General features: G+C 42.8%; 1 protein-coding gene across 1 annotated transcript; it reads right to left on the bottom strand.

The window, feature by feature from the left end:
• Nucleotides 1-810: 810 nt before the first annotated feature.
• Nucleotides 811-2,021, bottom strand: LOC142470414 (glutathione S-transferase Mu 5-like). Its single transcript, XM_075577229.1, has 4 exons — nucleotides 1,933-2,021; nucleotides 1,755-1,850; nucleotides 1,414-1,524; nucleotides 811-1,027 (listed from the first exon to the last, which is right to left on the bottom strand). The coding sequence occupies exons 1-4, from the start codon at nucleotides 1,993-1,995 to the stop codon at nucleotides 935-937; spliced, it is 363 nt and encodes a 120-aa protein (XP_075433344.1). The 5' UTR covers nucleotides 1,996-2,021; the 3' UTR covers nucleotides 811-934.
• Between the last annotated feature and the right edge of the window lie 10,979 nt (nucleotides 2,022-13,000).

Here is a 13,000-nt window from a genome sequence, read left to right as displayed (position 1 = left end):
TATCCATCAACTAGCTATAGGATGTTGGGGACAATGTCTACTGTTAAATGAGAGTGTGTAAGCTACATTGGTATTACTAGGGCCTTCAGGGGTTGACTATGGGCTCACACAGTGTACCACCCCTACTCTACCACATGGTGCCATGATTATTCAGCAGAAGGTAAGCCCCACCACGTTTCTGCCTGCAAACAGTGGCATGCTAGGCTAAACAGAGGGGGGGGGGGGGGGGGGAGATTTCTGGAAGAGCTGAAGTAATGGGATCTCCTTGTGAGTAGTTATGTAAGCCCTTGTGTATTGGATAGGTTCCCCATCCCTTTTGTTTTCAGTTAGAAATGGCACCCCATGTAGTCACAACTCTCCTTTGCAACCTATCCAAAATTCTGCTGCTAGAATTTCACTCTTCTTTCACTACTTCTCTCTCTCCCACCTTAAACCTTTCTCACTGTTTCTTACCTATGAAACTCCCTCACACTGTATATACCAACCACCTCGTCTCACCACCTTCAAGTCAAACTTTAGAACCCACCTGTTAAATGAAGCATTCCAATAGCCCAGCTCATGGCTACTGTCTTACGCCCACAGTCACTCTTACCAACGACTTCCATCTACTGCACTTACCTCCCTCACCTGCCATCTCTGTAAGTTTCCCAACATTCCACTTACATTGTAAGCTCTCGGGGAAGGGATTTCCTTTCCTATTGTATAATAATTTCCTGTACTGTAGTCTCGTTAGGAAAGTGCCAAGTACATTGTAGGCACTATATAAATAAAGATGTACATACATTGACAAAATGATCAGAAAAATGCAACTTTATTGAAATCTTGCAACAGGAATAAATAGTATGGGGGAGAAAATACTGGGAGACCCAAATCAGGGTCATACAAAAAGCGTAACAGGGGGAGGAGAGTGCACGAGGGAGATATACAGGACCCCTTATTTGCAGTTGCCCCACGCTGCCATACGGTTGTTGATCGGGGTCTTCATGAAGTGAGGGGACTTCATATACGCAGCAACAGGAGGCAAAGCCTGGGAGAGGAAGAAAGGATATATAAGCTTAACGACTATGTTAATGAGCTTCCTACTTGTGGGAGAAAATGAGATTTCAAATATCCCCCCATGTGACAACCAAGCAATGTGAATAATTACAGGAAAATAAATACCTGATTATTCATTACGAGCTGTGCAGAATAAGCCATTCCTGGACTCAGCACAGCAGACTTCAGTCCACCCTCAACCATTATACCCACATACTTACTGCCCTCGTGTCCAGCTAGAGTGGAGGCTGAAGGAGCCCTGATGGTAAAAGACCTCCTGTAGTGTGCACAGATACCCCTGGCATGGGATGAAAGCTGAGGGATGCCAACAAGACTGCCATAATTGGGATAATAAGACAGTTCTGGGGTGAAAGTCACCTCAATTCGGGTCAGGAAATCCTGTAGGTTCGTGAAGTTTTGCAGACACGTTGGTTCCAGCATTCGGTGTTGATCCAAAACATCGTACATCAGGAAGTCAGCAAAGGTGATCTGGGGGAGGGGGAGGAGATTGGAGGCAGTCAGGATCTCTCCTCCACACCCTGGTGTGACCCCTGACAGTACACCAAGGCATCATCTGGCACAGCCATAACCAGGAGGAGGAGGAGGAGAGAATGCAGATGGGGAGAAGAAGTAGAAGCAAGAGATGATAGGATGTAGTAGGGAGAGAGAGAGAGCTAGCTTGAGTGAAGAGATGGGGTGCTTGTGGGGGAGAGGGGCACCTTTTCTCCTGCAATCCAAGCTCCGTCTCCAAGGAAGCGAGAAAATCTTGTTAGAGCGACAGGCAACTTCTCCAGGTATGGTCCCTTCAGGGTCTCCTGGGGGGGTTGGAAATATGTTAGTATCTCTCCCCCTAATTTAACCTCCACCTGCAAATATCTCTCCAGCCTTCAGACTCACAAACAGGGGGTTATAGGCAATCGTGACAAGGTCCCGCCGAAAATCCATGACCTGGTTCTCCATCAGATCCACACGGAGCTTCTCCCCCTCCAACTCTCCACCTGGTAGGTGGGAAAAGAGACTCAATGGGAGAGGAAGACTCAATATGGGGGGGGAGGGAGAAGAGAACTAGAAAGACTTGGGGGCTGATTCTGGATGTGCTGAAGCTGCAAAAGGGCCATTTTCAGTCAAAATTCCCAAATTATGTCAACGTGCAAATTTAGCTAAACACAGCTAACCCTATAATTGGGGGATGGAGAGACATCCCTCAAGGGGTATTACTCGGACACTGTGGGCAGATTCTTACACAGTCCATGTTTGCGTGCAATGTAGCGCAGGATGGCGTTACTCTGTGTCAGCTTCACATCTTCGTCCAACAGGTACGGCAACTGCAGGAGGAGACGGTAACTAGGATCACCCCTTTTTACACTAGGGAAATAAAATTCCCCTCCATATCCCCCACCCACTTCCCCATAGCCCACCACCCATCCCTGGGGTCACTTGTACATTGGGGAAGTCCAGTCCCAGCTTCTCCTTCTCGTCCAGCCACTGGCTCTGGTCATAATCTGGGGCTAAGGAAGAGATGAATCTGTGTGACACCGATACACTGCACACAGGGAGTGGCACACACTGCACAAAGGGTGGCACTGTGTGTACACACAATGTTACAGGTTCTAAAATACATAGGCTGGGAATCATTAAGCCGCAATGCGTTGCAACACTCCTGATGTGGCATTAATGGCCACTGAAGAACACCAATTAACGCAAGATTGGGGTGTGATACTCTTACCCTGCATCACAGCTCAGTGAGTGCCAGCTATAGTGTAATAGTGTCACACCACATGCAAGTTATCAATGCATTTGCACTCACAGCTGGAAGGCGGATCCATGCATCTACTACGGTCAGGATAAAGCACGATAGTACAAACTACTTTTATTTATACAGTCACAACTCTGCTTTCTCTGTAAAAGTTAGTTATCAGAATTATTGTGTGAATCTTTCAGAAATTCTCTGACCCATCACCCATCTATATTGAAGTCAGGCGCAGTAACAGCTTTCAGCAAGACACTGATGCAGGGAGGAGGTGGGTGTATATAAACTAATCCACACCAAATAGGAGAGAAAATACTCCCCAAACAGACTGCTTAACCCCTTTTAGGGGTCCTGGCAGGAGGCCGTAGCGATACCAATGGTGCATAGAGCAGAGTGGTTAAGGGAGTCACAAAACATGGCACTGTCTGCTACCCCACACGTGTGATGCACTCACCATCACCAGTCACATATAGTTTCTCCTCATACAGGGTCCCCGTGTATTCTAGCAGGAGACAGATGGAATGAGCCAGCTACAGGATGAAGAGAAAAAGGAGCGGTAGAGAAGGGATAAGTGAATAAACACCCTAACACCCAGTTATAGACATACTTCAATATTACCCTCCTCCTTCCATTGTACCCCCCATAAATTCAATATTACCCCCTCCTCCCAGAGTACCCCCTAAACCTTCACTCCTCACAATATACTCCTCAACCATTCAGTATTACCCCTTCCTCCCCATAGCTTCATTACCTCCCTCCTCTCTTTACTTTCAATAGCACTGTATACCATCCTCCCCAAATTCCTTCAATGCTACCCTGTCCCCATACTTCATTACCCCCCTCCTCCCAGTATACTCCCCCCATTCAAATCAATATGATCCTCTTCCCATATACCCCTATAACTTCAATATTACCCCCTCCTCCGCATAACTACATTACCCCACTTATTTCCATACATCAATATTACACCCTCACCATATCCCCCATGCAGCATTACCCCCATCCTCCCAGTAACCACTTATACTGTAGTATTATCTCCCCACAGTGACTCACCCCTCGGATGTCCCAGTACCCCAGTATCACCATCCTGCTCTATATCAGGCTGTGACTCTGCCCTCCTAATAAATTCTCTTAACTATGGACAAGCTAAAGATCAGGCTCTGAGCTTGTCACGTGATATACTGTCTCACAGCCAATCAGGTCTGGCAAAACTCCAGCCTCCCCTGCCCCAGAAAGCTGAGGCCATTTAAAGGTACAGCACAATCACAAGCAGCAATTGAGATATTTCTTATGGATTCTGTGGTTTCTACAACAAACCCTAGTAGCCATTTTATTCTATCCCAGAGACTCAGAATGTCAGGATTTGGAACATGGATCCGTGAAGTCTATATATCTGGAGCCAAAATTGCATCATTATTTTTACTCTGCGGCCCTGAAGCAGGAATATCCTTTAAACCTGACCTGTTGGTGACCCTTGAGGATGGCAGTTGGCCACCCCCGCTGTAGTGAAACCGTTAGTTCCCTTTAAGTGAACAGCTCTGACTTTAACCATTATTTGGGATTACGGTTTGTATTGTTTTCGTAAAATCAGTGTATTTTTTGTAGAGTGTTTGTATTTAATTTTAATAAAAATCAGTGATTATCAGTGTTAACGGGAAAAATGACACACATTTGAATTTGGTGTATTAGGTTTTTATCGTTTCCATACGCCCCTTGTGTTTCCTTTGTCTCCTACCTGTGGCTGCTACAAGAGGTGGAACTTAATGGGAAACATTGCTTTATTTCTGGTGTTTATCCCTTTTATCTGGAAGTGTGAGGTGATCATTCCACGCTTTGATTTGCAGTGATTGTTACTCTTCTCTACTTTTCTACTCACTAGATTATATATTGTTTATGGTTTATTTTTGAGTAGTTAAAATGGCTCAGTGAGTAAAGACACTGACAGAATGAAAGCAACAGCACTGAGTTTGAATGACGGCAAACCTGGTTCAATTCCTGGTGGGAGATCATTGTGACCTTGTGTAAGCATTTCATTTGTTTTTTATATATATTTTTTTTAATTCTAATACTTATACACCAACACAAACGCGATGACGCGGCGCCGCAGTGTGACGAAACGCGTAGAGCTGTGACGTCATCGCGTTTGTGTTGGTGTATTTGGAGTCCCTGGCTTCCCTGCGCTCTGGCTAGCGGTAATTTCAAGTGTTAGCAATCATTGTATGAGGGAGCAAAGGACGTGCAGGCATTGGACGCCTTTATATCTTGCTGCCAATTCATGGTGAACCTGGGCTGTTTACATCCATTCTGCAAACCTGGGACTCACCCTACCACCGCAGATGACCACAGTAGAGATTTCTCTCCCACGAATGGTTCTGTTTGAAATCCTGTAAGTGCACATTCTTATGGGTTGCTGATTTTTTAAATAAATGTACCTTATTTTTTACTCAGTTACATGCTATGGAGCTTGCGCTTTTGTTTGTTTTTTGTTCATATTTATATATGTATATATATATAAAAATAATTTATTTTACTATTTGCACATTGGAGTCATCAAGATCAACTTAATGATGTAGCAAGACTTACTGCCATCTAGGCTACTGCGAGGTGCTTCTATGTCCGCGGCAAATATTTATGTTTATTTATATTTCTCAAGGTGGGCGTAACAGTGTCACGACTGCGCCGCAACGGCAAAAGATTGGATTTTTGCATCAGTCGCAGTACTCTTCAATATAGGACCCGCTACAACACTACCCTTCAGAATTGATAGGTGGTGCTTGTGTGCTAATGTCTCTTTAATCTACATGTAAATGCTATGTAACCATCCCTTAGTCCCATTCATTTTATATGATATATTATTTATTTAAATGTAACCCGCCACATAAAAACTTCAAATGAATTAACAGTATATTCTTCTGCAATCTTCTTCAAGTGACATCTTCTTCGGGCGTGCTGGCTCTTGGCAGTTTCATCTATAAAATAATTGAGAGATGATATGTATTAATAATCGAGAAGAAGAAATACTGTAGATGCATGAATAACCTTTACTATCGATAAATTTGTATTGGCCGCATTTGCATCATTGAATTTCTGCGTATGCGTGTACAATAGAACTTGTATGTGTGGCATTGAATTTTTGTGCATGCGCAATACAGGCATTGACAATTGAACGAAACGTACTATATACAGTACATTAAAAGAAATGGACGCAGGCATCAATTACATGACCTTACAGTATCGCTGGAATTTTTCCAACACAAACCTGGACTTCTCCTCATGAGTTGGACTACCAGCCAAACCTCAAAATAAACCGCCCACCCTATGCATTTCATGATATCAATCAAGACCCCTGATGATGTGATTGCCCGAACAGAACACTGACCAGCAAAAAGAATCCAGAATGCCCGGTTGACTTGTCCGCAGGTTCTGCCCAAACAGAACTACGATGACGGGAGAGTGGACGGCTAATATCTGAATCCCACATGAGACGCCGCACCAAAGACGGCCAGAGGGAGGACGTGTGAGGTTGATTTTGTCTGGAAAGCCTTTTATTGAAACAGCATAAAACTCAAGACACATATTTGTGAGTGCTATAGCACATATTTACTCTGATTTTTTAAATAAAAACTATTAAAGCTGCAGTCCAAGCAATATCCTACATGTTTGGTTTTTTAAATAAATATTTACGGTACTATGAAAAAATACTTGTAACATTTAAAAAAAAAAACAACTTTGAATGACATTCTTAATGTATTATAATGTAACAAGCATTTTATGTTTCTATAGCAACCATTTACAAAGTCACATCACCTTGCTCTTATGAAATAGGCTCTGGCATACCCCTTTTTGAGTCCTGCCCTCTCTTTAGCAGTGCACCAATTGTATGTAGTGACTGCCTGGTCACATGATCTTCCTCACAGAACTTTGCATCTTTGGTCCTCTTCTGCTGCACTGACAGCCATTTAGTGAACCCCGAGCCAAATCTTCGCCGATCGATCACAGGAGAATGGATCGATCTGCAACTTAGCTAATTACTTATCATTGTGTGGATTGTATTGATGCACATATTAAAGGGGAAAAAATGTATTAAAAATTGAAGTTGTATGGTGGAGACATGGTGAAGATCGCTAAAGAAATAAAAGACTTGGGGCTCTATGCAGCAAGCGCCGAAAAAGTCCTCTCGTCAAGTGTTCCTTATCGGCATGATTCTGCCGATTTTCCCTCGCTGTATGCAATAAGTGCCGAATCCCTTCCGAATCAAGCCGAAAACATTTGGTCCCACTCTGCCAATGATTTGCCGATCACACACAGGTGAATCGGTGTGCATGGCGGGGTGGTGTTAGGTTCGCCAGTGAAACTTCTTGCTGAATCTGCCGAAGCAAGCATGTTTTTGATTGAGCGGCCCATTTAAAGGCAGCGTGTATTTTTATTCATTCTCTGTGTTGTTGGGAGAGAGAGAGAGACACACACAGAGCTGGGCGATTTACATATTTCATATTGACTGAGAGAGTTGTTGTGTATTGTGAGAGGTTTGTCCTGTGTTGTTTTGTTAACATCTTTGTCTTGTTTTCACTTTGTAAGTGTTCAGTGCGATTGTCTTTAAATTTATTTTCTGTTCTTTGTGAGTGTTATAGGTATGGCCGAAAGGCGTGGGAAGAGTGATGCTGGTGTGAGTGGTACTGGTAGTCATGTGAGTACGCGTCTGAGTGAACGTAGGATTCAGGGGAGTGCTGTTGCTGCGAGTGCGACTGGTGTTGCTGGGAGTGCAACTGGTGTTTCTGGGAGTGCGACTGGTGTTGCTGGGAGTGCGAGTGCTGCTGGTGGCTCTGGTGCTGGTGGGGTGTCTGTTGCTGGTGCTGGTGGGGTGTCTGCTGCTGGTGCTGCTGGGTGTCTGGTGGTGGGCCGCTTTTGGAGTCTCTTCCATTGGAAGAAGGAGAGTCCAGTCAGCAGCAGCCAAGCTCTGGGGCTGCATGTGTTCGGAGGAAACGTGTGGAGCGGCCACGTAATCCTCGTTTCAATGAAGAGGAAAACAGAGTTCTTGTCACAGGGATTTTGGAGCACTATGACTCTCTGTATGGGGGGTTCCACACATCCCCTGTAAGAGTGAGCTCCCGCGAAACGCGTAGAGGTCACGTGGCGGCAGTTCTCGTGGAGTGTTTGCAGCCGGTATGAGTGGGTCTTCACGCTTCTAGCAGGGTAAGTACTCAGTCTGGTCCGGACCCTTTCTGTAGTACTAGCGAGATCCCGTGTAGACCCGGTGCTATTCACCGACCTCATGAGTGTATTTCTTGTATATTACCAGTAATTTTTTAACCTTGTTGACACTATTGTTTAAACCCCTCAGTGGATGCTTGTGCCCACTGTCTTGTTTTTATTAATAAAGTTATCATACCCCTTAGTGTGCCTGCCTGTCACTTGTTATTCATGCAAGCTTCCTTAGATTTGTATGTTTCCACGTAAATGCTCATGTGGTACACTTATTCAACCTAAACCAGCATGTTTGGTATCTCTAGGAACAGGTAGCAGTTTAGGAAACTGTTCGTTTTTCTAATAATAATTAATGTCATATATTTTGTATGTATTTCAAGGGCGGACAAGTTCAGCATCAAAAAAAGAAATGTGGGAGCAAATAACATTGGCTGTGTCTGCGTGTGGGAATCATGTCAGGGACCGGGCGAATTGTCGGAAGAGATTCGATGATATAAGGGCAAACTTAAAGAAAAAAATCCAAGCACAACGGATGCATGCTTCTGCCACTGGAGGTGGGCCACCAGCACAAGCTCTAATCTTAACTCCATTGGAGGAGCAGATGCGGGAAACAATTCTTCCTGTCGTCGTGGAGGGTTTGGCAGGGGACAGAGATATCAGAATTTATTCGGCTCAATTTCCACCAGGTGACAAATGTTACTGTACTACGCGTGTCGTATGTTACAGTTCTTATCTATATTTCCGCTGAAACTTATAGTTTTTCCCAATATAAGCATACCTACATATATATCTGTATATATATGTGTGTGTGTGTGTGTGTTTGGAAACATGTATGGAAACATGTATTGGCTCAGCTATCGTGGATGACATCATTATGAGTAAACATACACAATTTGACCTGTATGAAGGGATTATGTGTAATGATCTTCCAAATAACACACACTGCAACCTTCTACCTTACAAAGCATTCAACATCTTCGCCCTATAGTTGAAAGCTGAATGTATGTGTGAATCTTTGTACAAACAATGGGTTAACATGCATAACCACAAAGCACACCCGCACTCATTCTTTGTCACATTAATGTATAACTTCGTTATACTTTGTCTGTGCACACAAATGCATAATTCACTTTTTCAAGTATGTGTCGATACATATATACATATATACATATATACATATTATATATATATATATATATATATATATATATATATATATATATATATATATATATATATATATAAAACACACAAAGAGAAAGTTGCTCAACACCTAGTATTAAAGGTTAAATCAAGCCCTCAAAATTAATACTGACTATAGGGGTAAAGTAAAATATAAACCCCAAATAAAGTCAATTAAAGAAATTATAGAACTTGATGGTGCTAGGGGATAGGGACTACTATATAAAACACACAGTTGAAAAGGACAAAGACAATCCCCTTATTAGCACTCTGAATTACACCTAGAAAAATCTACCAATAGAGATTATATTGCAAGAACCAGATGCACTGCCAAATCAGAAAAATAAACAAGATTTTATTAGAATTAACAGCAAAACACACTAACTTAAAAACATGAATATACTGAAGACAGCCTAACAAAATATATGTACCAAAAAATATATTTAATAATAGGAGGACTGTTGATATAATGAAGAAAATCTATGTTACCTCAAAAAAACTACAAAGTGTCTAAATAAATATAAATTATAACACAAAAATAGTTTGATATGATCCTAAGTGGTAATACAAAATAATATAAGTCTCTACTGGCATGAATGCCTGCTAGGGAGATATATAGCAGATAATAACACTGTTGATACGGTGAAGAAAATCTATGCAATATTATATTACCAAAAAAAAAAATTTATAAAGAGGGAGGGGAAAAGCACACAGGAATAATAATCATATCCTGGCTAGCAATTCCCACACAGAAAAAGGAAAACAATGAAAACTGTTGCAGCAAACAGAATATCTACCCATAAATGACATGCTAACAAACAGAGTCATACATATGAAAAATATAGCAGTGCAGTAGCACTGCAAGGACAATTAATGCCCAAACAGGAAGGAGAGTTAATACTCAGCTGTAGCAGGATTGCGTGAGGCATATGTCCATCATATTGTAGGAGATTTGTTCCAATGTTTGCGCATGGAAAAAATAAAGAAAATCCAAAATGCTGCAAAAGATTCTTCACAAGTCCATACTATTGAAGATTACATGGAGGCTGTCAAAAAGTAAAACAAGCGCATTGGAATGATTACTGGATGGCTGCTCCTCCACTTCGGATGTAACGCCGGAATGTCCTCTCCTTCTCCTACCCAGACCTTTTTGTGGTGTTCGGAAAAGACCTCCGTCTGCTGGGGAGTTGTGAAAAACGCCTCCAGACCTCTCCTGCTCGCGACCTCGGCTCCACTGCCAGCACACTACTCTCCCTCTCTCGCGAGAATCTGCCGTCGGAGGGGGCTGATGCTGGTGTGGCTCCAAAGCCTTTCGATTTTAGAGGGATAAGTGCGCAGAACGCCGAGACGCAGGGTGTGTGTTTCGTCACCCTACGCGTTTTGCGGATTGATCCGCTTCTTCAGGGGTAAGATATGCGGAAATAGTCCCTCCGACTTAGATTAAATAGTCCCTGAAATGTCCACAATAATGGAAAACATGTGAAACTCATCATTAAATTTACAATAGGCCTGCTCAACACTTTAAACAAAAACATATCCTATTATATAAGAACAACAAATATGTAATCATAATCTCATTCAAATTTGACTTAATAATAAATACTTTCAGATAAAAATCATAATAAACAATATCAATGTTAGTGGTGGTACTAATCATTGACACCATTGATATTGTTTATTATGATTTTTATCTGAAAGTATTTATTATCTAGTCAAATTTGAACGAGATTATGATTAGATTGTGGGGGTGGTCAGCTGAGGTGTAACCCCTTTTTTACCGGGCCACCCCCCCGTCCATTGCTACTGTAGTGCAAGACTTCTTGATGTTGAGCAAGTTGAGAAGCTCCTTGATCAACTTGCTCTCAAAGTCTCTACCTTGATCAGAGTGCATCCGATTCGGCAGCCCGTAGTGGATGAAGTACTTCTCACACAGCACTTTGGCTACTGTGAGAGCTTTCTGATCTTTAGTGGAGAGTGCTTGGGCGTATCAAGTATGGTGATCAGTCACTACCAGGATGTTCCTGATGCCCATTGAGTCTGCCTCAATACAGAGAAAGTCCATGCAGACTAGGGGGCCTATGCAGAGAGGCCGTTTAACAGTAATAACGCCATGTATTTGCCAAAATTAGCTTCCCTTATGCAGAGAATAGTGTACTAGTGGCGAGTTTCCAGTATATCGCCAAAAAAATGCGCTAGGTTCACTGAGATAGCAAATGTGGTGGCGAATTATACAATTTTCAGGCATTTCGCAATTTTCCCAGTTTCGCCAAATGCAGGGACGCAATGTTGGACATTTCCGCCACGTTCAGCTCCGTTATGTGCGCTATAAACGCCAAAATTGATCGCCAGAAAATACTGGCATTGACTGTGTAGTTACATGTTATGTGTACTTTATTATTATTATTGTAATTGCTAATGTGTAAGATTTGTGGAAATGTAAATGTAAAATTGTAATAAACCCTTCTTTACCGTCTAACGCTTTCTGCAATCCAATTACTTTGCTCGCGCCACTATTCTATATTCCGTTTCTGTTAACCCCGCCCCCTCCCTCCCACCAGTGCACGTAGGTGATTTCGTATGGTGTCACAGGAATCTCTGTATGCATTCACAGAGACGCTGTGACTGGAATGGATTCCTGTAACTTTAATTTTCGGCGGCAAATGGTTTCAAAGTCGCGCGAGAGTTGCGCGAGGACAGTGCCACAAGTAGAAGGAAAAAAAATTCGCTAATGCACAGTCACTCCGCTGAACATGGCGAGATTAAAACGGACAAATTTTCGCCACTTCAGCTCTAGCCTTGTTATTCAAGTTTCCCACCTCTCTGCATATGTTGTATTAAATTCGCCAAAATTTTGAGATTTTGAGCACTTGGAGATTTACAACGTCAAAACGTATCTGCATAGGCCCCTAGGTCTGAGACTAGGAGCGCTTTAAGTGGCCCATTGTAGTTGCGCATGTGGGCAGTGTTTTACACTGTATGCACCACAGGCATTTTTGACAATGGCGTTCTACTGATTATCACATTTTGGGCCAGAAGAACCTGTCTCTCACTAGGCTGAAGGTTTTGTCTATGCCCAGATGTCCATAACCGTCATGCAGAGATCGTAGAACATGGTACTGCAAACTTTGGGGCAGTATTAGTTGTCTCCTGTTGGGGTGGTTATGATAAGGGATGATGAATAGAGAAAGGGGGCCTGTTTCATTTTTTTTTTAAAGTGTCAGAAAAAAAAATGCCGGCGATCTCCGTGCGCATACTTCAGAGCAGACGTCTCGGCGCACATGCGCAGGGAAAGCAGGAGGTCCATGTGGCAGTGAAGGGGTTAACCCAGCTTATAATAAAGGTCAAACCCTCATGGTTAACCCTGACCCGTGTGTTAGGGTCTTAGAGTGTCAGCTCTGGGACCCAGATGTCAAAAATGTATTACTGCAACTGTATACTGATTTTGCGACATTTAAGAAGTATGTTATTTTTTTTTCCTTTCCAGGGATGCTGGGATCAGGAGATTTCTATGCTGTGAGTTTCAGGGTGGGTTTGGCGGAGAAAGTCTTTGCAGAATGCGTCTATGTAACGGGGTTCCGGGTTATGGGTTACCCCAAAAGTTGTATATGGAGATTGAGTGATATCCTCTGATACAGCTAAGCTCATTACTCTGCCAACCTCGTTCCCTGAAAACACTCTTACGACTCACCGCCAGAGTCCCTGCTGCTGCATTTTCCAGACAAGGTAAATGGGTATGAAGGGGTTAAAGATATCTGCAGGTATACACGAGTCCTTAGTATAGCAAGGGGCTTCCCAGTATAGCAGAGGTACCCCCATACTGTACATGCC

This window comes from Ascaphus truei, chromosome 1, assembly GCF_040206685.1.
Source record: "Ascaphus truei isolate aAscTru1 chromosome 1, aAscTru1.hap1, whole genome shotgun sequence".
Classification (NCBI taxonomy): Eukaryota; Metazoa; Chordata; class Amphibia; order Anura; family Ascaphidae; genus Ascaphus; species Ascaphus truei.
This window is presented reverse-complemented; position numbering and strand designations above follow the sequence as displayed.